General features: G+C 46.0%; 1 protein-coding gene across 1 annotated transcript in view; it reads right to left on the reverse strand.

The window, feature by feature from the left end:
- Positions 1-8,323: 8,323 nt before the first annotated feature.
- Positions 8,324-14,799, reverse strand: part of ANTXRL (ANTXR like) — a 56,036-nt gene continuing 49,560 nt past the window's right edge. Inside the window, exon 18 of the mRNA XM_040563230.1 lies at positions 8,324-13,477. Coding sequence (XP_040419164.1) covers positions 13,247-13,477 — 231 coding nt within the window. The 3' untranslated portion in view covers positions 8,324-13,246. The remainder of the gene's footprint in view (positions 13,478-14,799) is intronic.

The raw sequence follows: 14,799 nt of genomic DNA on the forward strand, positions 1-14,799 counted from the left end.
GTCAGCACCAGAAGGACGAGCCCCGGGGTCAGTGGGGCAGCCAGTGCCACAGGGGACTGTGCGCAGAGCTGTGTGCAGGTTAGCAAAGGGTGTGTCGGCTTCACCTTTGCCACACAGGGCCCCTTCGCTACCGGTGGGACAGCCAGGGTTAGGCACAAACACAAACGAGCAGAGCACGTCCCCTTGGCTTGCTCTGGCTCTGCTCTGACTCCGGCTGAGCATTTTTCTGTTCATTCCTTTCTTGCGCTAGTGCTGGAGCCAAGGAATTCTTCCCAGTTGCCCTAACAACCATTCCCCACACAAAACAGGCAACTGCTGCTCTTGTTTAACCCCAAAGGCCAACAAAGAAAGCACCCTCTGAATCAAAATGGGCAAGGGGAGTTCATTTGGGTCTGATGGGGACATGACAGATGCCAGGAGATCAAATGCCAGCAGCGGGTGTGAGGCAGCATTCAGGAAGCATTGGGTGCTTGTATGTGTAATATTTTGTGCACATCCCAAGACACCTCTACGGGGATTATTTTTTGTATAGTCCCTGATGGAACAAGTACGGGTGCCCATACACAATTAAAGACAGTCCTGCTGTTTGAATGAGCCCTGCAATGGAGAAGGATGTACACAGAGCTGCCTAAGGGTGACCTCTCGATGCCACCTGTCATGCCCCTACTGATGTGCTTCACTCTGCAGCAAGGATTGAGCCAGCAGCCCCACATCAGGCTCACCCTAACACTGATCATGTGGTGCATTCCCATCAGTAGCAGCTGCATCTGAATGGCTCAAGAGCCACAGAGTTCAAGCACTGCTGAGTGATTGGAGTGATCTATGCTAAAGGAGGTTAAATTTAAAAATGAGAGAACACAGTGTCACTTCTGATTTGTTAGTAAAATTAGACATAATATTACATTTTCACATCTTCCTCTACAGCTAGATTTTCCTTCAGCTTTGAAGTGGCCGTATTCCAGCCTGGAGCTGGCAACACTGAGGACAGCATCCTGGAGCAGACTCTGTGAGATGCTAGTGGGTCAGCTAGGCTAGTAGCTTGGCTGCAATTGCTTGGTGGCACAGTCTCTGAACACTGCAATACTGCAGGCAGTACTATGCCTACGCCATAGTATGAAGGGCCCAAAGCCAGTCCACTTCAGCCCATGCCTCTGTTGAGTATACAGAAGCAGAGAGCCTATGAGTAAACAGACTGTTCTACTAGCTCTAATGGAATTATTATAGTTCTAATTAGGGCACTATAATATCATGATAGAGGAAACAGGCCTAGATTGATACACTAAAAAAAAACCAAACACATTTTTCTATCAGGTGCAGATGTTTCTCTGTGTTCCTCTGTCACCTGTAAAACCAGTGGGAGCTCTGCCAGTGATTGGTATGAGTGCCAAGCCAGACTTAACTTTGGTCCCCCTCCCGCTCTGGCAGAATTTTGACACTGCTGAAGTCAGCATGTCCATGATGCCAGTTACACTGGTGACATTGTGATTGGTATCCAGACCTCTGCTTGTGTGCATTCAGGTGTCTTGGTGGAGACAGCAAAGGCATTTGTGTCTCACAATCTTGACAAAGTAAAACAGAAGCAAGGAGACATAAAGTACCGCTTTCCTTTCCCAGAGAAGTGGTGTTCAGTCTCTACTCAAGTACCTGTGATCTTCATTCACTAGCTAAGCAGACTATTGGGAACCCTTTACATGAACACAAGTAAACGAGGAAGCAAGACTTTGATAAATGGTTCTGCCTGTCTGAATTTGTCATTCAAGGTATAGACAGGTCACTGAGCCAGATCTCACAATATGAGCACATACATCTGCCCTCTCACCCAGATACCAGTTTCTGGGACGCACTGAAGAACACACACCTAGAAATGTGTGTGAGGTGGGGATTGTTTGTTTTCTCATTTTATTGTGAGCTAACACAAAGGCTGTTGCTTTCTAAGGGAAAACCAACATATTTCACAAATTGTTTTTGTAGTAAGAAGAACTGAAAACAGGGCAAGTAAGTTTATAATGGAAAAAACTTTTGTATCAGAAGCACTAAAAATAGCAGCAGTGCTGCTAAAACAGCCAGCTCTCCTTAAGCTGAGGGCTGTGGTCTAGCTGTGCTAGTTGAAAATCTTCCAAATGTTCTATTGTTTCCTTAGAGAGCTCTGCCAAATATAGGTGGTTCAACCTTAGTGTGGAATGAGACCAGCCCCTCTTTAGTACTGAGATAATTAGAGGCCATGGGGATCAAACCAGAGAGGATGTGTTTAGGATCACGGAGAGATCAAGAAATCAAAATAAGTTCTCCCAAGAGCCAGGCTCACAGTGCCACAGCATCTCAGTCGTGGAATGGTGGGAAGTATCATCTGTGCCTCAACAGAATACCTTGTGCCCCAAACTGTGAGTTATTTTCAGCACTAATTTTTGTCACAAAAGGGATAAATGAAGGCTGGATGTTTCAGACATTGAATCAGCAGCAGCTCATGAACCAGCTCAGTTAGATGCAAGAACAGAAGTAGACTGATGGTCTCTTCTGCCTGGAGAATTTTACTCAGTACACGTTCAGGGTTGATTTGTGTCTCTTTGACAGTGATAGAGCAACCAGGTCACAGCTCACCAGTGAATATGCCTGTATGAAAAGTGCACTGCAGAAAACACAGTGCTGCTGCATTACAAACTTGGCTCTGCATGGAAGCTGCAAAGGGCAGAAGCATGGCTGAGAAAGGAGCAGCACTGAGGAAGGCAAATGAAAGAGCCAGGAAAGAGGATCTAACCATGGCAAGGGCTCAGGAAGGAGCTGAGGAGGGAGCAGTTGTGGCAGAGGTCTATGAGTGCTGGAGGGAGGAAAGATGGCAGCACCAAGGTCAACCCCAAGTTTTCTTCAGCCTACAGTGGAAACAGCACTGAGCAGTGGCACTACCAGGCTGCAATTACCTAGCTGCAGTCCTGCTATTGAACACCCCAGAAATGCTGAACCATTCCAGGTCCAAGAACTGAACCTCAGTGAAACTCTTAGCCATGAGACCTTTTCTATTGCAGAGTTCTACTTTGGTGCAAGATGCATAACAGTAGATGCTGTTAGCTGATAGGCTTAGACAGTCATCTTCTTCAATGCTGGGCACTAGAGAAAGCACCACTTTGCTGCCAAAGCTGTGTGGTGTCTTGAGGATTGCTTTTGTTGGGTCAGCCATGTCTCGTTCTGGTCACAGCCTTTGTGAATCTCATCAGAGTCTTAGGCAATTCCTATGCAAGCAACAGAAGTCCTGCATTGCATCACAAGCTGACGGTAACCAGGAAACAAATGAAAACTCTTATCCCAGGAGACTTTTACAACTATCATTTCCAGTTTATGTCGCTGTCAAAAGGCAGCTCTCTCATGCTGTGTGTGTGACCTGACCTACCACAGGGAGCACATACTTCCAGCAGCAGGCTGCTCCCTGCTTGGTGCCCACGCAAACCCCATCCCAGCGTGTGGTGTGGGCCTCACGCTGGTGGCGGCTGGGGACAGCTCAAGGCCAACAATGCTGGTCGGTGGTGAGGGCGAAGAGGCCAGCGGCTGGCAGCAGCGTGGCCATGGGTTTTACAGCCAGGGAGTTGCTGCTCCTTGGCAGGTCAGGCACAGAGAGCGCTGTCACCTTGTGGGCGGTACAGGAGCTGGAACTGCAGGTTTAACTAGGGGTTCCAGAGCAAAACCAACTTAAAACACATTACTTTTTTCTTTAAAAGCCATGCTGACTTCCTGCACTGCTCTGGGAGCTCCCGGCAGGCTGCTCCACCGCGGGCCATCGGCTGTCCAGCCCTGCCCTCCAGCGGCAGCCCGGCCGGGGCCTACCGCAGGCGGGCGAGGACGAGCAGGGGGACCGGCCCCTCGGGGGCAGGAGGAGGCCCTGGGGGGGCTCTCCCTCAGCAGAGGGGCAGGGGAGGTGTGGGGGCAGCCAGAGGCCTCGGTGGGGCTCGGGGGGATGCCAAGCTGTGGTGGCATGGGTACAGCAAACTGGGGTTGGTAGCAGCCCTTTCTCCACCCTGGGATTTGGTAGGGCTCTGCTCAGAGCATTGCTTCCAGGGCAGCTTCAACCATCTCCCTCTTCGTTGTCCTGAAAGACGAGTGGCAACAGAGAATCTTGGGCTCCACAGGCTGCCCTACAACGAGCCAGCAGGCTCCTGGGGCTGACATTTGCCCTCAGTGCACTGCCGGGGCAGCAGCAATCTTGCAAGGGGCAAGTGCTTCTCTGCAGCTTGTCCCCCCTGTGCAGCTCTCCAAGATGGTTGGGAAAGGGGCTGCCGGGGCCAGATCCTGGCAGAGAGACATCACACACTTGGCTTGGCTGCGAGCACACCAACAGGCTATTTTTACACTTATTTCCTGCTGTTGAATTGGGGCTGTTCACAACAAACCAAAACCCTGGCTTCCCAGATGTGAATCATGGGCATGGCCAGTGCAGGGCGCCCGGCTCATCCCCATGCTAAGGGGGGAGCTGCTAAGAGACCCAGAGAGGAAAGCAGGCAGCTGCTGAATTTGGACAGAGCCACCATGGCTACAGCTGCAGAAACTGTCAGAGCAGGAGTGCTGAGACGCACAGTTCAACCAGCCATAGCTGGGCTCTGTCCTTCCAGCAAGGGAAACTGAGGCACAAAATGGAGGGCAGAGAAACAGCCAAAGCCTACTTCTCCTGTGGTAGCATTACAGGAAAGCAGGAAAGACTTGATGCTGGCTTTGCCACCCGACAAGAATGACACTGCAGAGCTGGTGAACCCAGGGGTGCTCAGTCGGTTCCTCAGAGCCACCCTTGATACCAGCAGGCTGCAGATCAGGCTGTTGGGGAGCAGACAACCCCCACACATACATAGCTCAGGAAAAAGAGAAGGACAGGATTCCTGGATGATGTAGGAAACCTACCCTCCAAATCCACCTTCCAGGAGACCTTGCCAGAGGCCTGTCTGAGGCCACCCAGGAAACATCCCACCTGTTCTTCCTGTGGTGATGCTGGGTCCAGATGGGTTAGAGGAAGACCTGTTCCTTTGCTCCTGTGCTAGGGAGGAAAATGAGCTATTTGCTGTTTTGACCTGTGGGTCACTTCAGCAATGCAGAAACCAGTAGAGTTGGCAAAAACAGACAGAAGGCTGGGAAGCTCCAGAGCCTGCAGGGAGCTGTCAGTTCTCCCCACCCACTTGTTCCCTAGGAGAGGATGAGTGCTGCAAGACACCTGCCAGCTCAGGAGGAGACAGACCTGACTCTCTGTGACTGTCCTGGTGGATGGGCTGTCATTCACAATGTCTCAGACACAGGCTGCGTGCATTTCTGGAGAGGGAGGCTCCCGATGACCCACAGTAGACCCAAGTCTACCAACATGGTGACAATGGCTTTTAAAGTTTATTAATTATCTTCTGAAGGCATCTTTCTGCTGAGGACATTGCAGCATTTCCCAACTGGCAGCAGGCCCAACAGATGGAGCAGAAATTCAGTAAAGAATAGAAAAGACCTCTAAAGCTGACCAACACTAACTCCTACCTCTGGTCACGTTCACTTTTGCATAAGGTACTCCTCGTATACAAGGAAACAGAGGCACAAAGCAGTCACAGTTGTGTTTTTGAGGAGGTTGAGCTACCACAGATGCTTACCACATTTTCCCATTGGTTTTGGTTAGCCAAATATGCCTTTGGTGACATAGAGGAATCTTAAGACTCATGTTTTCATCTCAAAGCGTCTTCGTATGTACTGAAATAATGGAGAATAGAAAACACTTTAGTGCGCTTAATATTTTACCTGAACAGTGCACGAGCCATGATCTCTAAAGAAAGGGTAGCTTTATTTAGTAGCCTGTCAAATGCATGTGTGTTTATTACAAGTGGATGTCCTGAATGCTGTGTTCGTCTGTGCCCTCTGTGAAGACTCAGGCTATAAATCCAAACCCCTTTGCCCTCAGACGGAAAAGCATACACCTCCAGTGCTGTATGTTCTGGGTCATGAGACCTAGGACATTTCTGCAAGCCTGCTCCCAAAATCATGTCCCTGAGGTTCAGCAGGATGCAGGAGAACACTAGCATGGACAAAGGGCAACTCAGCTGCTACATGGCAATGACGGACTGGCATGAGAAGAGCTCACTTTGTTGAACTTGGTGGCGAAGACACAGATAGGTTTATATAAACACCTTTAATGAAGTATTTATACATGCATGCCAATGCTGCACCTTGGAAAGTTTAACAGGAAACATTTTTCAATCAATGTCACAGCCAAAACCTTTCAGTAGGATGCCACATTGTTCCCTTTCTCTCAGGGCTTGTAGCTCTTTCGTTTCATCTTTGGAGTTTCACTGGTTCTCCTGAGCTGCTGTCAGAAATCAGAGTAGTATTTGGCTAGGAGGCTTCCAGCATACCCTGCCTTGCAGTGACATGGGGTTCCTCAGTGTGAAGGAAGGGGGCACCTTAGTTGCAGAAACTGGTAAAGCTTGGGATAAGTCCTTACCCCAAGGCCAAAGCACATTCATAGAGTAAAGATCAGAAAATTTTCAGTATGGACAACATACTCTGCCTGTGGTTTCTTTAGGAATGGGAGCATGTGGAGAATGGGTATTTTTCAGTTACTAGCTCAGATGCTGAAGCCAGTAAAATTCTTGCTGCTGACTTCCACACAGCCACATGTTGGTGTATGTTCACATGTAAATGCCACTCCTGAGACTGTGAAGTATGTTTGATGAAAGGTGCTAAATCAGCATTAGAGACTATTTATAGACAAGGCTGTAACCAAAGCCTTAGACTTAGCCCAGACTGCGGGGAAGTTCAGGTCAAATCTGAATTCTGTTGTCTCAGGCATGCAGAAACCTAACCAGCCACAGCTGCAGCCAGTGTTGGGTTTTTGTTAACGCAGAACAAAAATGCCCAGAGCCTCGGCTCCAGCTTTTGTTTGTGTGATCTCTTCTGAGAGCCCTAGCCTGCCTTTCCCGTAAGAACCAGATGGAGGAACAAAAGAGTGAAGGTCACAAAACCGTTCTGTCAGCCTGGGGAGCAGAGTGAGGGCAAGCTGGGCTTTGTCAGAGACCCCGATGCCATGAGGAGGTGCACAGCTCTAGGCAAAGGATTTCAGCTCCCATAGGGATGGGGGCACCTGGCTCAGTCACCATGCAGCTGCCCCCAGCTTTGTCACAATGACTTTGTGCAGGGATCAGGCCCCTAGAAATCGGTGCCCAGAGTTTTTCCAGATGATGCTCTACTGCACTATGAAGCTGGGCTTAACTGACCCTTCCCACTACAGCTCCTTGGTAAGGATAGGGATAAGAGCCCAGCCTGGCCCAGAGAGCATCTTGTACCCAGCTGGCTGCCAGACACACTGCTTTCACAGGAGGATGGCAGAGACAGAGCACAATTACCCCACACACAATCTCTGCTAACAATGGACATAGAGAAGCCTTTGCCCAACTCCAGCTGAGAAGGAAGTCACAGATGTCCTTGGCATCACCCTGTCATGTTGTGTATCCCAGGTAGTGATGGCATGGGCTCAAGGGGCTGAATATGTGCAAGGACCAACTTCATTTCCCATTGCACACACGACTGTGGCTGCCATACTGTGCAAACTACGTACATAGCACAGCTCAGCAGCTTTGCAGCGTCCTTGGTTTCCTATAATTGCAGCCTACTTAGGTTAGAGATTTTTGTGGCTTACCCCTGCTGACCTCCTTGCCTGGCTCATGTTTCCCCCAGGCCCCCCACCCTCAAAATCCTCAATGGGGTTTGGAGAGATACAGAGGAAGCCTTAGCAGCAGGGAGGGAAGAAAAAATTAGCTTCAGAGACAGTGAAGGAGAAGGGAGTTTAGGATCAAGTCCTGCGTTCTTCAGGCAAGGCTTCTAGAAATCAGTAGTTGTGCTCAAGTAAAGATAAAAACCAACCCTGTGTCTCCAGTGTTTTCATAGGTGTAGGCTTTGCTATAGAATTTGCTCTTTGCCAAAGACTTGGGCTCTAGCATCTTATTTTGCTTGGCTTTATGTTCATGTTTCTATACACTGGACTTCTCTTTAGATAGCAGCAATAAGCTCACATCCTACCTCCCTCAATCAATGTTCAAGTACCAACTTCAGTGGAAGTTACTCATCATTTCTACCCTACCTGAGAACAAAAAGGGCTTAAAACAAGTGAATGAGACAAGGATTTCAATTCTCAGGAAACTGAAGCACTGAACATACCCTCGTCTCTATTCACATAATGACTAAACAGTAACTTGGGATCGGAATTCTGACAGCCCAACCCCACATACTCCTCCTGACTGTTAGAGGGTTCAGCTGATTAGAAACCCGAGCACAGACAAGCTTATCCCTTCTTAAGATGACCCTTACAATGAAATTCACTGTAGTGTTTAACCAGTAAGCACTTTTATTGTTGATTTTGAATCCATTACGACTACATTATGTTGGATTACAAGACGTTGGCTACATCTCCCACATTTGCATGCAGGCATTACATTTGCGAGGTTTTCTCAGAAAAATGGAGCAGGCGCGTAAAATGCATAAAGGTTATATGATTATAACATGGAAGCAGCATGTCAGTTACAGAAATTGGTACCACATGTATCAATAACAACCCCCCACACCCCCATTTAAAACTTCTTTGTCCATCAAAAATCAAACTGGTTTCTCTGTCCCTCGTCTCTGTTCCCTGGCTGTCTGTCAGCCCCCATCCCCAGTGTTTCTGAAAACACACTTTTTTTTTTAAAAGAATTTAGTACAGTACATTGTTTTTCCCTTAAAAACAAAAACCTTTCTCCTTCACTATCCCCTCCCCCCAAAATGAAAAATCTATCATAACCTACACATCTCTTCAAGCAGTGTTAAATGTTAGGAATCTATTGCAGTATCAAAAGTATCAGATCAGTAACAAACTTCTAAACATACTAGGATGACCCTAAAATTCCCCTTTCCCGAAACTACCGAGAACTGAAAATGCTATACTGCATTATCACACTTGCATGCATGTATCCTGAGCCACCTGTATTTATTCACCTTAAGCCCCTTTTAATAAATAACTGTCCAGCAGTAACATCCAGAAGTGTGCTGTCTCCTCCAAATTAAACTATATTTACAGAAGTAGGGCTGTTTTTTCAGTGAAATTTTTTTTTAAAAAAAAACAAAATAACAACAATAAAAACCAGCAAACGATTAAAGAGAAAGCATATTACTGATCACGTTGTCTAAAGACCAACAGGAGTAAAAAGCATTAGGAGCACCAGGTGCACATGCATTTGAACTGGTACAGTTCATGAAATATCATTCATTGTTATGCTCACTCATTCAGATGAGGAGCAGATTATTTTCTTTTCTTTTTCCTTTTTACATTTAGGACTGTCTGCTCTGCAGGCTACTCCCACAGATGGCAATGCATGCACTGAGGTTAAAAGATGGCCATAAATATGCTTTGATCAATGTGGTTCTGTATCAGCTTTAAACACTTGGGGTTTCCCTCCCCACTGCTTTGCACCTTGTGTCACTTCACATCTGTGCTAAGTGTGAGCCAAAGGTCCCTCAAATCCACATTTTTCTCTTGGATGAGGGGAAGCATTAGATACTCACTTTTCATTAAGTTTCAAATGATGCTATGAGCTGGAAAATACAGGGGAATCATCCCACATGAGAACATTTCTTAGCAGTGTAAGTACTGTAATCACAACTGATATACATGCATATCAAAACAAACATAGTTAAATCTCAAGCCAGTTAGAAGGATTTTGTTCCTTCTCTTATTTGAGCCAGCTCTCAGCTGATAGACACCAGTATTACTGCCTTGATTTCAGTTGACCTACGTTAACTTACACCAGGTAAGGATCAAGCTCAATAAAATAGCAACCATTTTCTCTTACTGCATTGTTATAGTGCCTGAGACCACTGCAAACGGGCACATTTCTACAAAGCCAAAAGGCCTTAATGTAGCCAGTGTGGTATATTAACATTTCAAAGGCGATTCAGCCAGATTCACTTTCTCTTCTTCCGACATTACCAGCAAACTATCATCTAAACCTGCAGTGCTGCCATCATAGAAGCTGGTGGGGGGCACCAAAAACTTTGAGTTATTCACCACACACTTAAATTTTATATAGTGAAGATGCTGGGAACTCCATTTACGCTAAACCTAATTTTCAATTTCATGGTGCTTTCTGCTTTATAATACAGAGATCTGATCACCTGGAATCACCAAATCACTCCTATTCTTGCTGCACTTGCACATTATGCAGAAATTATAAGTAATTTATACCTGCAAGACTGCCTATTTGTAGCAAAGGAGAATATTTTCCAGAACTACAAGTGACAGGCATGTTGGAAGTTTGATTGTGGAGAGTCCTCCCTAAGCCAACACCCCCATTCTTACTGAAAGCGAGTTAAATTCTACATTAACATCAGTGCAAGTCTGCGACAACTCTGACCCCTCTTCAAGATCTATTACAGGAGCAAGAGAATAAAGAATTTGTCTTACAGGCTTTTTCATTAGCTGAACTTTACTCCTGACCCATTAGTTCAACTTGATAAGCAGATACTAAATCAGTAAGCAAATTTTCCCTTTCAGTATCACATAACTTGTGAGATCCACCATTATTACAATCCCATCATCACCTGCTGATAAGAGACTTGGCATCTACAGAGCAGTGGTCTGCTCCAATCCCACAAGCAGATAACCCTCAAAGGCTGTGTTTTGCCCTGGCAGGGCAAATTTATTATTTTTAATCACCCTCTGCCATTTCAATTCTTGATTAGCATTTGTGGCTAATTGTCCATTGCCCATCTAAACCACATTTGTGGCTAATATGTGAGACGCTATTAGGTTCAACTGTATGTACATATTACAACACATCTTAGATCCAGCAAGTTTACTTCACATAGGCTTCCATAGGACAAAAATAACATCAACCAGTGATCTCTGCTTGTAAAGCACCTTCCCCCACATCCAGGTTCCCACACTCTCATTGGAGTCATCCAGTTGCTTCCACTGGTGTCAAAAGTGGAGCTTCACCAGAACTGCAGTAGAAAATTAGACACATTTTAGATTCACCTTTCAACTGAAAGAAATGGAGATAAGTAAGCGATGACTGTGTTGCACTGGCTACAGAAGGCCTTTCCATTCATAGGAGTGCTGCTCTCTGAGCAATTTTTTGTAAAGGAAGAGAAACCAAACATTAAAAACCTACACACTTCCCACACACACAGACACATACATACATACACACGCTTCTCCTCCGAACAGAAATCCATTCTTAGAGATCAAATTATGCAGACCCTCTTCAAGTGACTAAAAACATGAGAACAGCATTGAGTACATCCCAGTTCTCCTTTCTGATCATGAAGTCACAGGTCAGCAAAATACTTGGGCATAAGGATGTTCCTCTTGACCTGCAGGACATATTAATGCATGCAGAAGTGCTTTGCTGGCTCAGGCCTAAATTAGGAACAGTTCCAAGGCCAGCTGGCACCCATGAGTGTGATTCCACTACCTGCACCAATATACATGAGGTAAGAGCATAACTCAAGAGAGCGGAGCAGTGCAAGAGGAGAAAAGAGGCTCTGTGGTTCTTCTGAGTTTAACTTTGACAGCCCCAGCTGCATACACACGGCATGTCACAGTGATCAGCACAGACCGATGAGAGCTTGGTATGGTGTTCTGCAAGTGGGACTTCCACTGGAAATAGTAAGCCTGATTCCTATTTGCACCAGTGCAATGTTATATGTCTGTAAAAATTGCATGAAGAGGCCATTAAATCTGGAGTAGTTACATGATAGTTTGTTTTATCTTGGATCTATATGCCAATAACTCATGTGATGTGCTACACACCCACACCTACACACAGATAGAGAGATAGGTATATGCTGAGCCATAATGCAACATACACATTATTTCTACAAATATCCTAACTACACAGTTAATGACTAAGCTAAGCAGCATAGGGATTTGCAGACACCCTCTCCAATACCACATGATAGGTACTGGTGGAGAAAAGCAAGCTCAGGTGTTACTTTGATTACTAGGGAATGATCTAGGCACAACCCACGCAGATGCCACACTGCACACTAGGCATGGGCTGTCCCACAGTCCCGCGTCAAACTCCCACCTCTGTGTAGGTGCCCCATCACTTCTCTGATGACACGCAGAATTGAGGGCAAGCAGTCAACACTTGGGAAATCCTCCAGTCAAACTGGAGAGAGGGGAAAAAGCTAGCACCAACACACCACACCGTGCCTCTCGCAACCACAGGTAGACTGCAAGGCTACATGTTATTGGGATCTGGGCCATCTAAAGAAAGCTACTTATTTACTGATTTCTTATTTACTGATTTATTTACGTCTGAATCACAAGAGGATTCAGTTCTGCTCGGCAGTAAGCCTGAAAGGAAAATTTTTAGTGATTAACCGGCAATGGAATCAGTCCCTCCTGATTTATATGACATACTGTTTGCATATGGTAGCATTCATGCTCAAATTACACCTTTCTGTTCCATTTTGGAGTGTGTTTTCTGTAAGTGAAAACAAAACACCTATCCAAAATACTTGTCAAAATTCCTCTGAACTTGGATGAAGCTGAACCCAGGTCTTGCTCAGGGTTTGGACTTCTGGAACCAAAATCTGGCCTTCAGTGACTATCCCATGCAATCAAATCTAAACATACCTAGAAATGGCAGGCTCAAAACTGATTTTTCTGGAGAAAGACACCCCTCTTATACGTGAGATTACTGGCACATAGTCTTATCTTACTTTATTATTGTTATAGCCTCCTTATAAAAACTTTCATGGAAATTCCACCTGCAGAACTAAAGGCAGAAATTATATTTGCAATTATTGTTCCATTTTAACATCTGGATGCAGTACTGTTTGGGAAACAAAAAGCAAATTCTTCTGTGAACTATGTTTAACCAACTTGCAGGTGGCAGCTATCAAAACAGATGCACGTGTATCCAGCTAAAGTTATTAACATATGATCTGACATACCAAGTCAGACAAATGTCATGTGTAAATAGATCTTCAAACGTATACATATAAAAGCTGCTACTGTATCTAGATGATCCTTTTTGTTTGTTTCTGTACCCCATAGCTCTGAATCTATCCACTGAATGTTTACTCAGCACGTGTGGTATAAATATATTCATACACTAAAATTGACACTTGGCAATTTTTTCCTTTTTTTTTTTTTTTTTGCTGACCAGCAACAAAATCTGATATCTTTAACTGTAAACCAATACTCAATAAATATGCCGCATTCAGCAAAGAGACATATTTTGTCGATCAGGATTTTGCTGTACTAAGCCATGGGCTGTGGAGGTGGCCGTGAAGGAGGAGGTCCAGGAGGGGCTCGGGATGGGGGTGGTCCGGGAGGTGGCTGCCTGGAAGGGGGCTGCAGAGACACGGGAGGAGAAGGGCTTCTCGGAGTGTAGTTGAGAGGAACATCGTCACGTCGTGGCAGCTTTGGCGGTGGGCTGTAAGGGGCAGAGGTCCCATCTGATTTCACCCGAGTGAAGTTCATGCATCTTCCCTGGAGGTAAAAGAAAAATTAGTTATTCATAAAAAGCATGTGTTTTGACTCATCAGCAACTAGCCAAAGGGCCTGTAAGCAGAGAGGCCAGGCTGCACTTAGAGGTCTTCATCCAACATCATTCACTGGATCCTAGACATGATATTGAGACTAGGCTATACTAAAGGTCAGTACTAGAGACCGATGCTTTCCTTGGGTTCCAGAGCTCCTGCCTATGGAGAATAGCCTAGGACTGGTTTAACTCAAAAGGAAGCCCAGTGTGACTTCGCTCACATACACCCTCTTCTTTGCTATGACTGCCATGCAGAACCTGGCTAAAGCCACAGAGCTGCCACAAAGTCCTGCCTGCCTTGGTGAGATCCATTACTGACACAGCTGTGCTGGAAAAAAAAAAAAAAAAAAATTCATCGGGGAAAACAGGATTATACCAAACAACATTAGCAAAGGCACCATCTGCGGCTTTCCTTTTCACAGTGATGCTAGCCTAGCTGGTGTCCATGCTTCCAACACTGTGCTGGGATAGTACATCTGTCTTCTCTGCTCGAAATGTAGCTGGGGCTTTTCTGTCATCCTCACAAAAACCTATGAGGTGTGGGATTTATGCAGAGGGAGCTCCAGTGGGTGTGTTTTCAGCATGGATGTGGGATATAGGCAGGCAGGACCTGGTGGAGAACTGTAGATGGAGATCTTGGAACAGGAGTAGATGAAGTTTGGGAAAAAAAAAAACAAAATAGCAAATGCTGAGGATATCCCAGACACAACTATGGGCTAAACACAACTACACCAGGGTTTCCTTAAGCCAAAACAAAAGCTCTATACAGGTTCCCACTAACCAAATTCCGGACAGGAAGAGATATAGACAGACCCCAAAGACCACCTAGCCTTTCTGATCAGGAGCAGCCAGGGGCTCCTTGGCATTTCAAAATCTACATGACAATCTCATTCAGGAACCAGGACCTCTGCTGTCTGCTTTACTTGCTTCTCCTGTTGGCCACCGTGTTCTGTTACAAAGGAGCCCGCTATTGCTGTGAAAGCCTCATGAAATCCTGCAGACACAAACTTGTGTGCAGAGTTACAATTCTTGGCGTCTCTCTACCCATCTCCTCACCTGGAGAGGTGGGAGGAGACGCTTTGGCAACAACCCGACTGCTGCAACCTCAGCAGCAGCCTGCACCTGGAAGTCAGAAGGTCCTTTAATCACCACATACAAAGACAAAGGCTGGAGGTAAAGACTGAAAACGCACGTGTGGCACTGCCGACTGCCCATTTACAGGAGCCTTCAAATGCCTGGTGAACTGACTAATCCCACCAGTCTCAGCCCC

The sequence above is a fragment of the Cygnus olor genome, chromosome 7, assembly GCF_009769625.2.
Source record: "Cygnus olor isolate bCygOlo1 chromosome 7, bCygOlo1.pri.v2, whole genome shotgun sequence".
NCBI lineage: Eukaryota > Metazoa > Chordata > Aves > Anseriformes > Anatidae > Cygnus > Cygnus olor.